The 15,382-nt window shown below is 39.5% G+C and overlaps 1 protein-coding gene across 1 annotated transcript; it reads left to right on the top strand.

Moving 5' to 3' along the window:
* Positions 1-720: 720 nt before the first annotated feature.
* Positions 721-14,580, top strand: igsf10 (immunoglobulin superfamily, member 10). The gene is made up of 10 exons (XM_004543562.3): positions 721-882; positions 1,172-1,450; positions 3,078-3,207; positions 4,334-4,724; positions 5,326-6,090; positions 6,326-8,104; positions 8,213-9,664; positions 9,930-10,833; positions 11,831-12,197; positions 12,287-14,580. Exons 2-10 carry the CDS (start codon positions 1,248-1,250, stop codon positions 13,835-13,837), a joined length of 7,542 nt encoding a protein of 2,513 aa, XP_004543619.3. The 5' UTR covers positions 721-882; positions 1,172-1,247; the 3' UTR covers positions 13,838-14,580.
* The last annotated feature ends 802 nt before the right edge of the window (positions 14,581-15,382 follow it).

The raw sequence follows: 15,382 nt of genomic DNA, 5'->3' as shown, positions 1-15,382 counted from the left end.
CCACTTTATCTTAACAAGAGAACAGATTATAACAGTAAATGAATGACAGTTTGTGTGCATTGTGTATAACTTCAGTGACTTTTGTGATAAAACACACTAGTTAAATGAATGGTATGGGGGTTTTTTTTGGTTTTTTTTTGCCTTTGCGTGTCAGAATAGTGATTTATGTGTGGAATTTATCATAAGAAAACCCCCCAAAAACACACACAAAACCAATTTATTCAAATGACCCATTTGATAGGAGAGGGGGAAGCGAACCGGCTGCTGCTATAATGTGTAACACATTGTGGCTCAAATGTGTTTTAATCTGACAGAAAGACTTTCACAGAAAAGAGTTTGTGGAGTATGTGTGGACAAGCTTGGGGTACGTTTGGTCCAAATGTAATCACAGAAAAGCAGGATTCAATGAAAATATGAAAGAAATATATAATAAATCATATCAGGAAAGTTTCAGATTCTTCAAAAAGACATGTGACCTCCTTCTAAGCTTGGTCATATGAGTCAAAAATTATTGTCTTGGCAGCAGTTAATATTTCCAATATCATCCCGAGTAACTCAAGATGAGGAAGAATTTTGTTGGCCTTTAACTGTCTATGAGATCTTTCAAACAAAGCAACTCCCTGCATTTTTATTTGTAGTTTGTCTAGAACTGCATTACTGCAGTTTATAAAGGAGGAGGAGAAGGAGGAGACTGAAGCGTGTGCTCTGCTGCAGGCGCTCGCAGAGAAATGACTCTAGTCCCTCTGTGCTTACAGAGTGTGCTCATCTAAGAACTCAAACTGGAGAACTACTAAAACTGAATGTGGACTTTAAACAGTTTGACTAGGAATTTCTAATTCGTGCTTCTGCAGCAATTCCGGTTTCTACAGATGTTTTAGTGCGGTGAGAGAAACTGTATACTGTATCTTTTTTTCATGGTTTAAATTCTTCTGTCTGCAGATATTTTACTTCTGCAGAGTTATTTTTCTCATTGTTTTTATTTTATTTTGCAACTGCATGGACACATTTTGACTTGAATGCGTATCCTTCCCTAAGTTTTCTTCTTTGATAGCAACGAATAGCAAAGACGGAAATTAAAATATACAAGAATAGAATGGAACGAATAAAGGAAATGGCTTGGAAATTAAAGCTATTTTTTTCTATCTATATATCTTCATCATTCTCTCTTCAGGTGGTTTTCATTAATGGTTCACGACAAAGTTTTGCTCTAATTTCCTGTGCAACTGAAGCCCCCAACTCTGTGCACAATGACTGAGTGTGTGTGCAGCTCTTCATACCTGCAGAGGTGGTTGCTAAAGACTTTGTTGTTCCTGGCTGCTGCGCTGCCTTCAAGTGCTGACTGTCCCAAACCATGCGCCTGCGATGTTACCACTGAAGTGCACTGCACCTTCAGATACCTGACTTTAATACCTGACCACATCCTGCCAGCTGTTGAAAAAATTAACCTCGGGTAAGAGTTGAAGTACACATACTCTTGGTGAAGAATTACTGAGTGATTTAAACTGCAGACTTTGTAAAAGAATAGCATTACAAAAAGTATTTCTACAAGTCAAACAGGTTTAGTCTAATAACTAGACCACATATAATTACTGTCTGGAAAAGAAATAACCTTTCAGAATTGAGATAAAAAATGTTTATTTAAAATGTCATTGACTCAAGAAAACACAACTTTATAGCTTCAATTTGTGAAGCTGGTTAATCAACAAGCAAATATTAGCTCAGGTTAGGTGACAAAGCCAATCTTGCCATTAGCTAACAAGCAATAGCTAGCAAGCATTAGCCATCAACAATCTTAACCGGAGAACTTTAGCAGTGTTTAGTTTTATGTGCTTTGAGAGGCTTAGTTTCTCAAAAAATAACCAACAAAAAAAAAAACAGCAAAGAAGTAAATCACCACTCTAGTCGGCATCCCATTGCCATTGTCATCCAGCTAGTAGCTGTTACCACAGCCACTAAATGAATTCATCATAAAATTAATCATCATTCATCACCAAATCGTCTATTAATGCCTCTGGCTGTTACTATGTTAAAGATTCTGAAATACATGATGCATAAACAGAGCTGCCTTACCTCTATCCTGTCTGTGGTGCCCTGGTACTACTTCAGCCTGCTTGGAAAGCTATTTGTCAATCAAATGACACACAAGTGCATTCAATTATTGTACGTAATTAGACCTCATTTCAGAATGTGACCAGGCCGGAGCAGAGTATTTACTGCAGACATCCTGAGATGTCGTGGCAGGATTAATACAGGCAGAATTAACAGTTAATTATGTAGTCCTAATTTCCTCTACAACTGTCATCTCCAAGGGCACGTCATGTTGCCTGCTGACACATACAGAGTGAACTCAAACATTACTCTGTACACACTATAAATTGTTTTCATTAATATGTATCACAATATTAGTAATCAACAACCTTTACTGGCATTGTTTTAAACTTGTCTTCACATGCATGTATGTTTCAACATGGTAAAATGTGGCCCTGACCTAGCATGGCTAGTACTACCATCCATCATGTGTTTGAAGTAGTGTAACATGAGAAAGAGCCAAGGTCCCTTACCCCAACCCCCAAACACATGCAAAAACCACCTATAAACAGTTAAAAAGTACTTGAAATTTCATGTATACTGGTTCCTGCTACAAGAGCTTTCTCTGAGATGCTTTAGTATGCACACAGCCTCTGTTTGGCAGGATATGGTATCAAAATCTGAATAATTTATTAATCCCAAAGCAATTATATAATTAAAATTATTAAATTAATTATTAAATTAAATTGCCTGAATGAGGAACAGGTAATATAGTCAGCACAATACTAATGTCCAGTATGTCAATACTGAGGGCAATATATACCTATAGTTCACCTAGTGAGGTGTTTTCACTTATTTGTCCGAGTAGACAGGTTCTGGATTAGAATGAATGCTTTTTTTCGCTGAGATCTTTCACCAGCATTGCCCACCTTTTAGGTTATATGTGCAGAACTTCAGTTGCATTTCAGTAATATTTCTGCAAAGTATATTTGAAGGCTCATTCAAAATGATGATCAGTAACCAAAGCTTTTTCATTTCTATGCCGTTAGGTACAACAGCATAACTATCCTGAGAGAAAATGATCTTTCAGGGCTTGAAAACTTGGAACTGTTGTTGCTGCACAGCAACATGATACACACTACTGAAGACAGAGCCTTCAAAGACCTTAAGTCATTACAGGTAAAATCCTTTGTAAACAAATTACTCGCAAACCTCACTGCAACATCCAAAATATATCTTTGTGTGACAACCCTAATTTTTATTTCATTTTGACTTGTTATTATTTTCTAGAGTAGATTTTCTTATTTCAGTTTATATTTTAAATTTGAAAATGTGTTGTTTTAGTTATTTTTAAATAAATTAGTTTACATGTTCGTTTTCATTTTTGAATGGAGGGCATATGTCAAACACAAGATTGGAGAAAATCAATAATGGTACTGCAATAAAAATAAAGAATTTTTTGAAAGCAGTTGAAGACATCTACAGTTTCAATAGACATGACTCATCAGTTGTAGTTGCAAATTGCAGTAAAGGTTGTTTTTAGTTTGGTTTTAGTTTACAAAAATAGCCTTACTGCTGACATCATATAGTTTTAATTCAGTATTTCTGTGATGACATACACACATCAGTAAGTAGAGCATGCCTACATAAATATGTTTTTGTTTGTTTTCTGGTTTGTTTTCTGGTTTTTAGATAATATCTGCTTGGAGGGATGAAAAGTTCACAGCTGATTTTCTTTACTATGACTGTTGTCTCACATTTCCATCCATAATTAGTTCAAAATGACAAAAAATTTCAAAAAGCATAAAAAGACGACACAAATGCGAGGGGAAAACAATAAGAGTTGTCCAATTACAGCACAGGGTTTTCACCATGGCAAAATTGATTAAGAAGTATCACCTTTGCTTTTGCAAATCTAATTATAAAGTAATGAAATTAAAAAAAAATAACTCAGGCACAAGTAACTGTGTTTAACCAATAACAGGCAGTATAATTCAATACAGAATTTCAGTGTCACAAGTCCAAACTTGTAAAAACAGAGTTGTATCAACTCTTTTGTGGTTCACAAAAAGTAAATGCCTCATGTTTCACAAAGAATGTTGAGTGATTCACAATAATTTTATATGTCTGTGTGTGTTATGTGAAGGATGGTCCTTGATTCCTTGCACTTTTTCAGACTAAATAAACAGTCTGACAATAATTCATGTTATGTCTATAAAAACAATGTAATTGTGTATTGACATAATAGCTTTCAGTTATCATTGTTTTGACCACCATCTCTATCTTCCTAATTGTGTTTTCCAAGGTCCTGAAGATGTCATACAATAAATTAAAGATTATCAACAAAGAGACTTTCAAAGGCTTGGATAGTCTGCTGAGACTCCACATAGACCACAACCACATCGAATTTATAAACCCTGAGGCTTTCTTTGGGCTTACCAACTTAGAATTGGTTAATCTGGAGGGTAACTACCTCCAGCAGCTCCACCCGGACACATTTATCACACTGAGACACAGCCAGGTTTTCAAGGTATCATCAGTAAGAACCATCCACCTGTCAGACAACCTTCTGACCACTCTGCCAGCAGACATTTTTTCAGGCTGCAGTCAGTTAGAAAATGTCTTCCTCCATGGCAACCCCTGGAAGTGTGATTGCCGTATGAAGTGGTTCTCACTTTGGGCACAAAGAAATACAGGTAAGGAGTGCATCTGTGCTTTGGACAATTCCCAAAGTACTTAGAGGCATATAAAATTGAACCGTGGTTAACAGCTAAGAAAGTCACTTACTGAATCTAAACAGTTTCTTTTTCATTAATGCCAGAGAAACTTTCTCTAAACCTCTGTAAGCCGATATTTGCTACCAGCTTTAATAAGACCCATCTGGTAAAACTGCTGGCAGTATTTGTGGTTGTACTCAGGTTTGAGCATAGTATGTTTTTCTCTTAAAACCTAATAGTGCATGGGATTGTCTCCCAAGCAAGACAGGCATATCCAAGAGAAGCATATAAATCTTTGCAGAGACATTACAGGAAGCAGATATCATATAATCTTTTCATCATGAGGACCATAGAAAACAATGAAGACATAGAAGAACTAAAGTTATACATTTTATTTATGACTTGGCAAGCACGAAGGTTAATCGAAATGTCGCAATTCTGTATTGTGATTATGACCTTTTGCGGTTCACAAGTTTTATTAGCCAGTTTTGGTTTGGCTGGAACATAAGTTTGAAAGTGTGATTTTTTTTTTCTTCCATGAATCCATCTAAACATTGCACTGCTTAATAATTCTTTCCAGGTGTGCTGAAATGCTGGCGAGACAGGAGATATCCCAGAGGCCTATGTGCTGTTTGTGAAAATCCTTTGCTTTACCACAAAAGGCCTCTATCCCTTCTACCCAACAATGCTTTTACTTGCACCAAACCTTTGATCCAACCCCATCTAAAGCAGAAAAACATCAGCCTGGATGAAGGGAACTTCTTTCCTGTTTCCCCCAAGGACTTTATTGCCCCATTAGGCTCAATACAAATGAACCTGACCGACCAGTTTTACAATGATGCCAGTCTAACCTGCACTGTACAGCGGCCCACTTCTTTTGAGAACCTGACTCAAACCCTGGAGGAAGGAGAAGGAAACAATGTCACCATGCTTACCACTTGCATAACTACGTATTTGGTGTGTAATATTAACCATGAACACATCCAGCAACTGTGGCAGATCTTAGCCACCTACAGTGACTCTCCTATGAGGCTAGAGAGAGGTTTAATGTTGGCCACAAGCCCAGAAATGGTGTACCGATATGCTCAGATGAAAACAAAGGATCTAGATAAAGAAATAAACACAAACATTAAGGCTGAGATTAAAGCCTCTCCTGCATGGTTAATGCAGGGAGAAGTGAGCTTCCAACTAGACCGCACTGCTACCACCTTCTCTACCCTGCACATTAAGTACCAGTCTGTGGTAAACCTACGTTTGGAAAGCACACCATCTAAGAGGGACCGGTATTCCTGGGCCATGATCAAACGAGATAATCAAACTAAGACTGAGCACACTGTACTTACAGGTGGGAGTCAGAGATTAACGCTTAATATACTAGCTCAGAGATGTGACTTTTACTTAGGTCTGCACATACCAGTAACTGAACTATTTACTTATGTATGAAACTATACTGATCATTGCACTAATAAAATAGGAAGCATTTAAAAAAAAATGAATTCAGAATTTCAAAGACTAAAAAGTCTTTTCTTTTTAGCATGAAAACGGTTATGATATTATCAAATGTTTTCCTCCTGACCTAGGTGGTGTGGTACAGTTGAGCTGCCATATCCAGGGTGATCCAAAGCCTCTCTTGGAGTGGATTTTACCAGATGGAAGCAAGGTCAGAGCTCCTTATTCCAGTGAGGACAGGAGAATAATAATTACTGCTGAAGGAAAGCTCACTCTTCGAGGTGCAGATACCTCTGACACAGGCCTCTACTGGTGCATTGCCACAAACTACCTGGATGCAGATATCCTCATCTTTCGAGTGACAGTTCTGTCCACTGATGTGGAAGAGGCTGAGGTCAATGGTGTTCAACTCTCTAGGCCACTGGGTGAAAAGCTTGTTTTTGACTGTAGCTCCTCGGGGAGTCCTGAGGCCTCAGTGTCTTGGATTCTGCCTGACCATTCAGTGCTTGACAAGCCTCATGGGAACAGAAACATTTTTAAGAATGGGACATTGCTGATTCAGGGTATCACAGCAAGGGATCGAGGATTTTATAGGTGTTTAGTTGCTAATCATGTTGGAGTTGACCTACTCGTTTCTCAGGTGACAGTAACAGACAAAGGGTCCGTGACAGCAAGTGTTTTCAACAGTGAGGGATCAGGGATGGTGACGGAGTTTGCAATGGATTCTAGCTTGACACAAAACACAGTCAAACTCAGTGAGATACACCACTCCCAGCATGCTGACAGAACTATCCAGGAGTCCAGGACCATTACTTCAGATCGGCCTTACCCCAGACACAGATCACGTGGCCGAGTAGGTTTTGGAGGTAGACTGGGACAGAGAAGGAGGGGGTCAGTCCGCAACAGCCACATCTGGAGTAGTAGGGTCTTTGATAAAGCTTCCAGGAAAGTAGACCCGCAGAAGTTTGCAGAATTTATGAAAAAGGCTCAGGGTGGCTCAAAAATAAAGAGTGATAGAGAAAATGAGAAAGTAAAATATGAAAACACACATATTGGTTATTCTGGTGACAATGAAATTGGCTCTGGTGAAGCTCAAGATGAAGACCATCTCATTGTTCTCCCAACAATAGTCCAACCAACAACAGATAATCCACAAAGAATATTTGCTCAAGACAGGCAGACTGAGACAGTAACAACCACACAAATTGGTGAGGGACATATTTTAGCAACAAAGGAAAATGGCATGGAAAATAGATTCAGCAATTATATTAATTCAACTAAAATAATGGAAAATAGAGACATGGCAACAACAGAGCCATATATGCAGTCTACATTCACTACAGATCCAAGGTTAGTTGAGACAAACAACTTTTACACCCTTGAAAGAACCAGCATGCCACCTTCGAACCTACAACCAGTCACTCTCCAACCTACTGTGACAGACACTTCACAAGAAACCCAACTAGAGTTATCAGGAGAAGCACCTGCAGAACCAGAGACTTCGACAGAGGGTGCTTTTTCTTCAACTACAGACCCTAATGTTACTCCAATGAGAGATGAACCAGGCCCAGTGGAGCTAGTCCTTCACACAGACCCTGAAAGCCAAACCTCATTTACAGCAATCACAGCTACAGACAGACAGCAAGACAAGATCATTTTCCATACAACCCAGACAATAAAATCCCCGCGCCTGCCTGCAGGATCTACTATCATCTCCCGGCAGCACATCCATATAATCCCACGCCAAAGTAACAGAGGAAAGGTTGGCAGGAGGAACTTTCAAGGCCGCAGAAGAATCATTAAACCAAACAGGATCCATGACATGCAGTCCTTTATTAATAAACTTAAACAATCCACCATGAATAAAGAAGGGAATGCCTCTGTGCCATATCAAATTCAGTTGACCACAGGTAAGAAACCATGTTCTTAAAAACCCTGTTGTTTTGTACTTCTGTGTTGCATAAATAATCAGTCATGAAACAACACGTATGTTTTTAACATGGTTCTTTTTTTCTCAGCCTGTAACTATAATAAGGCAGCAACCACTGATTTGGCAGTGGTCACACCAACAGCATCTTCTAGTCCATGTTTACACAAAACAGAGAAACCTGCTTATATGCAAAAAACCACAAGTCATTACATGACTTCAAATGCCACATTCAACAAAGCAGAGTCTAGATCAGAGACTTCCAATGAGTACATAACGTTTGCAGTTGCCCCTGAACTAGATCCTACAACTAAAGTCCCAACCACAACCACTACTACATCTACTTCTAAGATCATTCGGGGAAAAATTCCATGGAACAAGTTGTTTGGAAACAAAGGAAGGGAAAGGATGCTCAGTAGGCTTAAGAAGCCATTAACTGCGAATAAAACTTCAACTACGACTGAAACAAGAGGCACCCTAACCACAACCATTGCTCCTACGCCCATTACCTCTGCAAACTTATTGGACTTTATACCTGTTACTAGTTATTCTGGTTCCTCACAGTTTTATACCACTGCAGAAACACCACCAGAATTACAGACTCTACCCTCGCCACCCACTGTCAAACCCACCCAGCAGGAAAATCTTGATGTAACCTCATCTGGGTCTGGAAGACTGTCTGACAATTTGCTTATAATCAGACAGAGGCCTGGTGAGACAAGAGGTAGGCTAGGGCGGAGAAGGAGGCCCAATAGGAGAAGAAGACCCCTAAGGAAACCTGGAATTCCCAAAGTCCGACAAACTACAACAACTGAGGCAATAACTACAGAGGCAACAACCATGGAATACACAATGGAGGCAACCACACTTTTTCAACAAAGTGTTTCAGAATATAATCCCATTTACACACAAAAAGATGCCAGAACCACAGTATTGGGTACCACTGAAAAAAGATCTGAGGAGAGTGACCTATATGAGGACTTTGACTGGACATCTAGTGGTTCATCCAGCTATCCTACCACCATGACACCTCTATTTTCCTCTGCCACTTATGATCCTGCTACTACACTGATACCGCATACAACTAAGCGGTTTTACACAACTGCTCAGACAAGATTCCACAGCAACATCAAACCACCAACACAAAGGAATGGTGACACCAATCGCAGTTTAGTGTTGGAGAGAATTAGACCTACCGGTACTCGAAAAAGCAGTGGTACTAAAGGCAGTGTAGATAACTCTGATACACTGATCCTTCTAACAGCTCAGCAAGGCTACATGATCAGTACCCCCGTTCCTTACATTACAGACAAGGATTCTGCCACCTCTACTATTTATAATCAAGTCTCGGGATATGATGCTACCAGTGCCAGTAATGCTGGTTTTGAACCCACTACAAAGGTCATGTCAAGCAAACCCAAGATAGTGGGTGGAAATGCAGCTAGCTTTACTGTACTGTCTAACTCTGATGCTTTCCTGCCATGCGTGGCTGTTGGAAACCCACAGCCAGTTATAACATGGAAACGATTCTCCTCCAGCACAGGTACAAAAATAATTTCATTCATTCTTATCATTAGCAGAACCAAAATGTGATACATATTAAGATATGGGAGTGACAGTATTTTTGGCATCATGTAGAAACAAAATTTGTTGTCAAGTGCAAGTAAAAGCCATTTATAGAAAACGCTGCGATAATAAAGTAACAATACTGTTTAAATTTTGTCAGTTGCTTTAAGTGATTTGTGTAGAATGTTTTAGTGTTTGTAAGGTAAATATTTCATTGTCTCTGTATTTCTTTTGTCCCACAGGAAGAACCATTACCATTAAAGAGAGGATGGGCAAGTATGAGGTGTTGAGCAACGGCACGCTGTCAATCCCAAATGCCAATATTAAAGATCGAGGCCAATACTTCTGTCTAGCTGAGAATGACCATGGATCAGATAAACTTATTATCACCCTCTCAGTGGTAGCCTATCCCTCTCGCATTTTAGAGCCAAAGATGCGCGAGATAAAATCTTATGCAGGAAACACAGTTGAACTGAAATGTAAAGCAGAGGGCCGGCCCATGCCTGTGATATCTTGGATCTTGGCCAACCGTACTCAAGTCATGGGTCAAAACACTGAGAAGGGAAGAGCATCAGTATCTGCTGTGGGGACTCTGGTTATTAAATATGTGTCTGTTTATGACAGAGGTCATTATAAATGCATTGCCAGTAATCCTGCTGGAGCTGATACTGCTACAGTCCGACTGCAGGTGGTGGCAGCTCCACCAGGTATCATGGAGGAGAAGCGGCAGCAGCTACAAGCTATTCTTGGCCACAGTTTACAGTTACCCTGCACTGGTCATGGTACACCTCAGCCTAGTGTTCACTGGGTTCTCCATGATGGGTCAATGATACAATCTAACAGGCCTGTAATCGATACACGGATATCCATGTATGAGAATGGGACGCTTCACATTAAGGATGTGACTCCAGCAGACAGTGGAAAATATGAATGTATTGCTACCAGCTCTACTGGTTCAGAACGAAGAGTCGTGACTCTGACAGTAATACTACAAGAATCTGCTCCTCAGATATTGGAGATATCCAAGCGCTTGACTGAGTTGTCATATGGGGATCAGTTAAGACTAAACTGTTTGGCAACTGGAAACCCTAAACCTAGGATAATCTGGAAACTACCTTCTAAAGCTGTGGTGGACTATTGGTACAGGTAAAAATACGTTCATTGGTAGAACAGGTATTTATTGTATTATCTTTTATATTAAAGTTACAAAATTCTAATAATTCAATGTGCATGATTTGCATAAATATTGCTTAGAAAAACTGTAGTGGTTTAGTGAACATTCTATGGAAGAAAGTGGATAAAAATCACCAAAACAGACTTATTTTTGCCCTTAGCCTCTCATGAAACAGTTAAACTGTTGAAAACAATTCAGTGGCATACTGTTATGCTTACCAAAGTAAGCACTGATTGTGAATAGAGTACATGCATTTATATTTTTTATAGGTTTTGTTGCCTGCACTGATTCATTGAATGTCCCTCATAAGTACACATAAAAACATGTAATTCTCTCTAAATGTAAAGAAATGAGATGCAGATATTGACTATACTTATTCAGAGCATAACTCAGCACAGTCAAATGAAGACTGAAGTGAAAATATTTTCAATACAATGGTTCTCTTTCTATGCTTCTATTAGGATTGAAAAAAAAACCCGACACAAAAGTCATCATACCGAAGGGAATTGGAGTGTATTTCATTTATATTTTTCCTAATTGTTAGCTTGTTCAGTGTGATAATAATGCAAGCATGTCTTACCTTAATTTTACGTCTTTAAAAAAGCATTGTACGTTTAAACCACATTTCTTATACCCCCAATACCTGTTTATATAAACACTTTGTGTGTCGGTACATTGTCATTTGCAATGTCTAACACCAGAGAGAACAGAAAGACTGAGGCAATGTAAAACAGCTACTGATTTAATTGCTGTATCTCCCCAGTGGCATTCTGTACACATTTGTTTGATGTAAGCAGATAAGACACTTTTCCACTGTTACCGTTTTGATTTTAGCTGTTTGAAAAAATATATGAAACCATACAAATTTATGCGTTTTGCTCTTAATAAGCATAGACAAGGAATTCTGCAAATTATCTTAATGCCAGGTTTGTAACTGTCTCTCTAATTTTCTTTTATTTGTTACTCCAGGGTGGGCAGCAGGATACAGGTCCTTGATAATGGTACTCTTACTGTTAACACTGTGAGTGACAAAGATGCCGGAGATTATCTCTGTGTGGCCCGAAACAAGATTGGTGATGCTCTACAACTCATGAAAGTCAGTGTATCAATGAAGCCAGCCAAGATAGAGACTAAGGTATACAGCAAGAAGCAGGTACCCTATGGAAAGGACTTAAAAGTAGACTGTAAAGCCTCAGGGGCACCAAAGCCAGATATCTCCTGGGGTCTACCAGATGGTACAATGGTCAACAGTGCTTTGCAGTCTGATGCCAGCAGTAGAGGAGGACGAGAACGTCGCTACACTCTGTTTGACAATGGAACTCTTTATCTAAACCAGGTATTGAATTGGATCAAACACAAACTGCACAAACATATATACATATATATCATGTTTATATATCGTGTTTTCATATCATGTTTCTCCAGGTTGGAATGTCAGAGGAAGGCGATTATACCTGCTTTGCTGAGAACCAGGTTGGCAAAGATGAGATGCATGTACATATCACTGTAGTTACAGCATCCCCTAGGATGCGTCCATCCAGCCAGACCTATGCTAGAGTGAAGCCCGGAGGAAGCATCCTCTTTGACTGTGAGGCAGTTGGAGAGCCTAAACCTAAGATATTGTGGATACTTCCCAATAACGATGTAATAGCAGCATCACATGAACGCTACTTAATGCATGTCAATGGTTCTCTGGATATTAGGGATGTCAAGGTAATTGATGCAGGGGAGTATGTTTGCATGGCTCGCAACCCTGGCGGAGAAACCAGAAAAGTCTACAAGCTTGAGATAGGTGGGAATCCACCAGTGATCAATGGCTACCATCAGAACAGAACAGTCATTAAAGAAATAGTGTCTACATATTCCAGGAAACTTATAGATTGTATGGCTGAGGGGACTCCCAGACCTACTATCACTTGGATTATGCCTGATAACATCTTTCTAACAGCACCCTACTTTGGAAGTAGGATTAAAGTCCACCAGAATGGGACACTTGAGATACGTAATGTCCGCCCTTCTGATACAGCAGAGTTTATTTGCTTAGCTAGAAATGATGGAGGAGAGGCAGTAATGGTGGTGCAGTTGACGGTTACAAGTATGCTTCGAAGGCCAATCTTCAATAATCCCTTCAATGAACGTATTGTGTCTGGGAATGGGAAAACCACAGTTCTGAATTGTTCTGCTGATGGGCAGCCAATGCCAGAGATATCATGGACTTTGCCTAATGGAACACGGTTTATTGGTGGAACCAATCATGGTTCTCGCCACCAAATAAACAATGATGGGACTTTGGTCATCCGCAGTACTCACAAAGAAGATGCTGGGAAATACCGCTGTGGTGCCAAGAATCTCATGGGCTACATAGAGAAGCTAATAATTTTGGAGATTGGGCAGAAGCCTTATATCCTGACAAGGCCCAGGGGTATCATACGCAGCATATCAGGGGAGCCCCTCTTCATTCACTGCCTATCTGATGGGAGTCCCAGACCAAGAATCTACTGGACCGTTCCTGGTGGTCACACTCTTACTCGGCCTCAAGTCCTCGGACGCTACCAGTTGCTAGAAAATGGTACTCTTATAATTCAGGACACTACACTCCATGACCGCGGAAACTACATATGCAGAGCTCGAAACGATGCTGGTGAGGCTGTACTTACTGTCCCTGTTATTGTCATTGCCTACCCTCCACGGATCACAATGGGGCCCCCCTCCAATGTGAGGGCAGAGACTGGGAGACCTATTCAGCTCAACTGTGCTGCTACTGGGATCCCCAAGCCAGAGATCACATGGGAGCTTCCAGATCATTCAGTTCTATCAGCAGCAGAAAAGGGGCGGCCTATGGGTAGTGAACTGCTCCACCCTCAGGGTACACTAATCATCCAGAGGCCCACACCCTCAGACTCTGGAACATACAAATGCCTTGTGAAAAACCACTTAGGTACAGATTCAAAGGTCACATATGTACTTGTGCTGTGATTAAAAATAATAGCTGAAGGTTGACAGTATATGCTAATGTAAATATTAACAGACACATATTGTCTGCTCACTACACTACCTATCATCTTGTGGATTAGTGAAGATCAAGGCATGTGTAATACAGAAGCTGATTATGTGAGTAATTAACAAAGCACAAAAAAGGAATTTAAAAAAAGAAACTCCTGCTTGCTTGTAACATTGGAAGCTGGGGTCTGGAAAATCAAAGTACTCATTTAGGGTAGTCCTAACGAGAGCAACAGAGCCAAATCATAGAGCCAAACCTAAAGTAATTTCTCTGACCTGCTGTTGGACATAGTAGCCAAACAGGAAAACAGAAATTAGAAGGGGGGGGTTGGTCTTCTCAAGAGGTCATAATTCCCTTTGGACATAACAGCAAATTTAAAAAAACAACAGAATATGTAGTAAAATGTATTTTATAAGTAATTCAGTGTTTTTAAGTGGGAAAAAGGGTTTATTCAAATATATATATGATACTTGTCTTACACTGGACATGGTATATTGCGTGCGTGCGTGCGTGCGTGTGTGTGTGTGTGTGTGTGTGTTAATTAAGGTCTATATAGATTCCTATATGTCTATTTGGAACACAATGGAATATAATACATATTACCAATCTGTTGTGTTGTACATGAGAATTTACAGTAATGTTATACATTATGCCAATAATAAAGTCCATGTATATCTATTTGCAGTATCTCCTTAATTAAAGTATGGGGAAAAAACATTATAGGGCACCAAAAAGTCACAAACAGAAGCATATTCAGCTCTGGAATTTTAAGTGCAGGCCAGCTATGAAAATAATCCTTCACTCTCTTTGTCAGTGGGCAGGATCCACAGGGGAGCCATTGATATTTGCTTGTCATGCACTCTGATTTTACTGTGCTCCTGCAAATTAAACTGGAAGGTGATGAGTAATGTTAAGACAGAGGAGGTGAACTTAACATGAGTTTGTACTGCTGCTTGAGCCTGCCATCTGAAAATATATATTACATGCTATACACCTTATGCAAGGCTTATTATGCTTGCTCTCTAGCCACACTTACTTGGCAAATGTCAGCTGATTCACACCGTCTCCTTTTTCTAAAGAAATAGATACATGGTATTTTAGTCATGCCCTGTACCTTAGGAACAACTGGAAATAATTTCTCAGTGAATTACTCCAATTTTGAATTGCCCATAATGATGCATGCTTTTCAATAGGAAAATCTTAATCTATACAACACCTCATAAAGAATGCTGTATCTTCTAGTAAGTATACTTCACCATTTGTGTAAAAGTAAAAAGAAAACAAAGACATCAAAGTTAATTATGAATCAGTCTAACATGTTTTGAAATGCTGTATGCAGCTACTGGCCATACCATACCATACCATACCATACCATACCATACCATACCATACCATACCAGCATGGCTGAAAATGTTAAACACCACTTTCAACATTGGAATGTTCAGTACCTGCCAATAAATGCAGTTTTTAGATTTCAGAGAAATAAAAAAGGAAAAAATAAAATTCCAAAGTTTAAAGC

This window comes from Maylandia zebra, linkage group LG14 (assembly GCF_041146795.1).
Source record: "Maylandia zebra isolate NMK-2024a linkage group LG14, Mzebra_GT3a, whole genome shotgun sequence".
Lineage (NCBI taxonomy): Eukaryota > Metazoa > Chordata > Actinopteri > Cichliformes > Cichlidae > Maylandia > Maylandia zebra.
This window is presented reverse-complemented; position numbering and strand designations above follow the sequence as displayed.

Excerpts from the sequence above, each read along its gene's own strand:
- igsf10 (XM_004543562.3), top strand. The coding sequence starts at position 1,248 with ATGACTGAGTGTGTGTGCAGCTCTTCATACCTGCAGAGGTGGTTGCTA. Across the intron at positions 3,208-4,333 it reads AAGACCTTAAGTCATTACAG|GTCCTGAAGATGTCATACAA; the intron begins GTAAAATCCTTT and ends GTGTTTTCCAAG. Across the intron at positions 4,725-5,325 it reads TTGGGCACAAAGAAATACAG|GTGTGCTGAAATGCTGGCGA; the intron begins GTAAGGAGTGCA and ends AATTCTTTCCAG.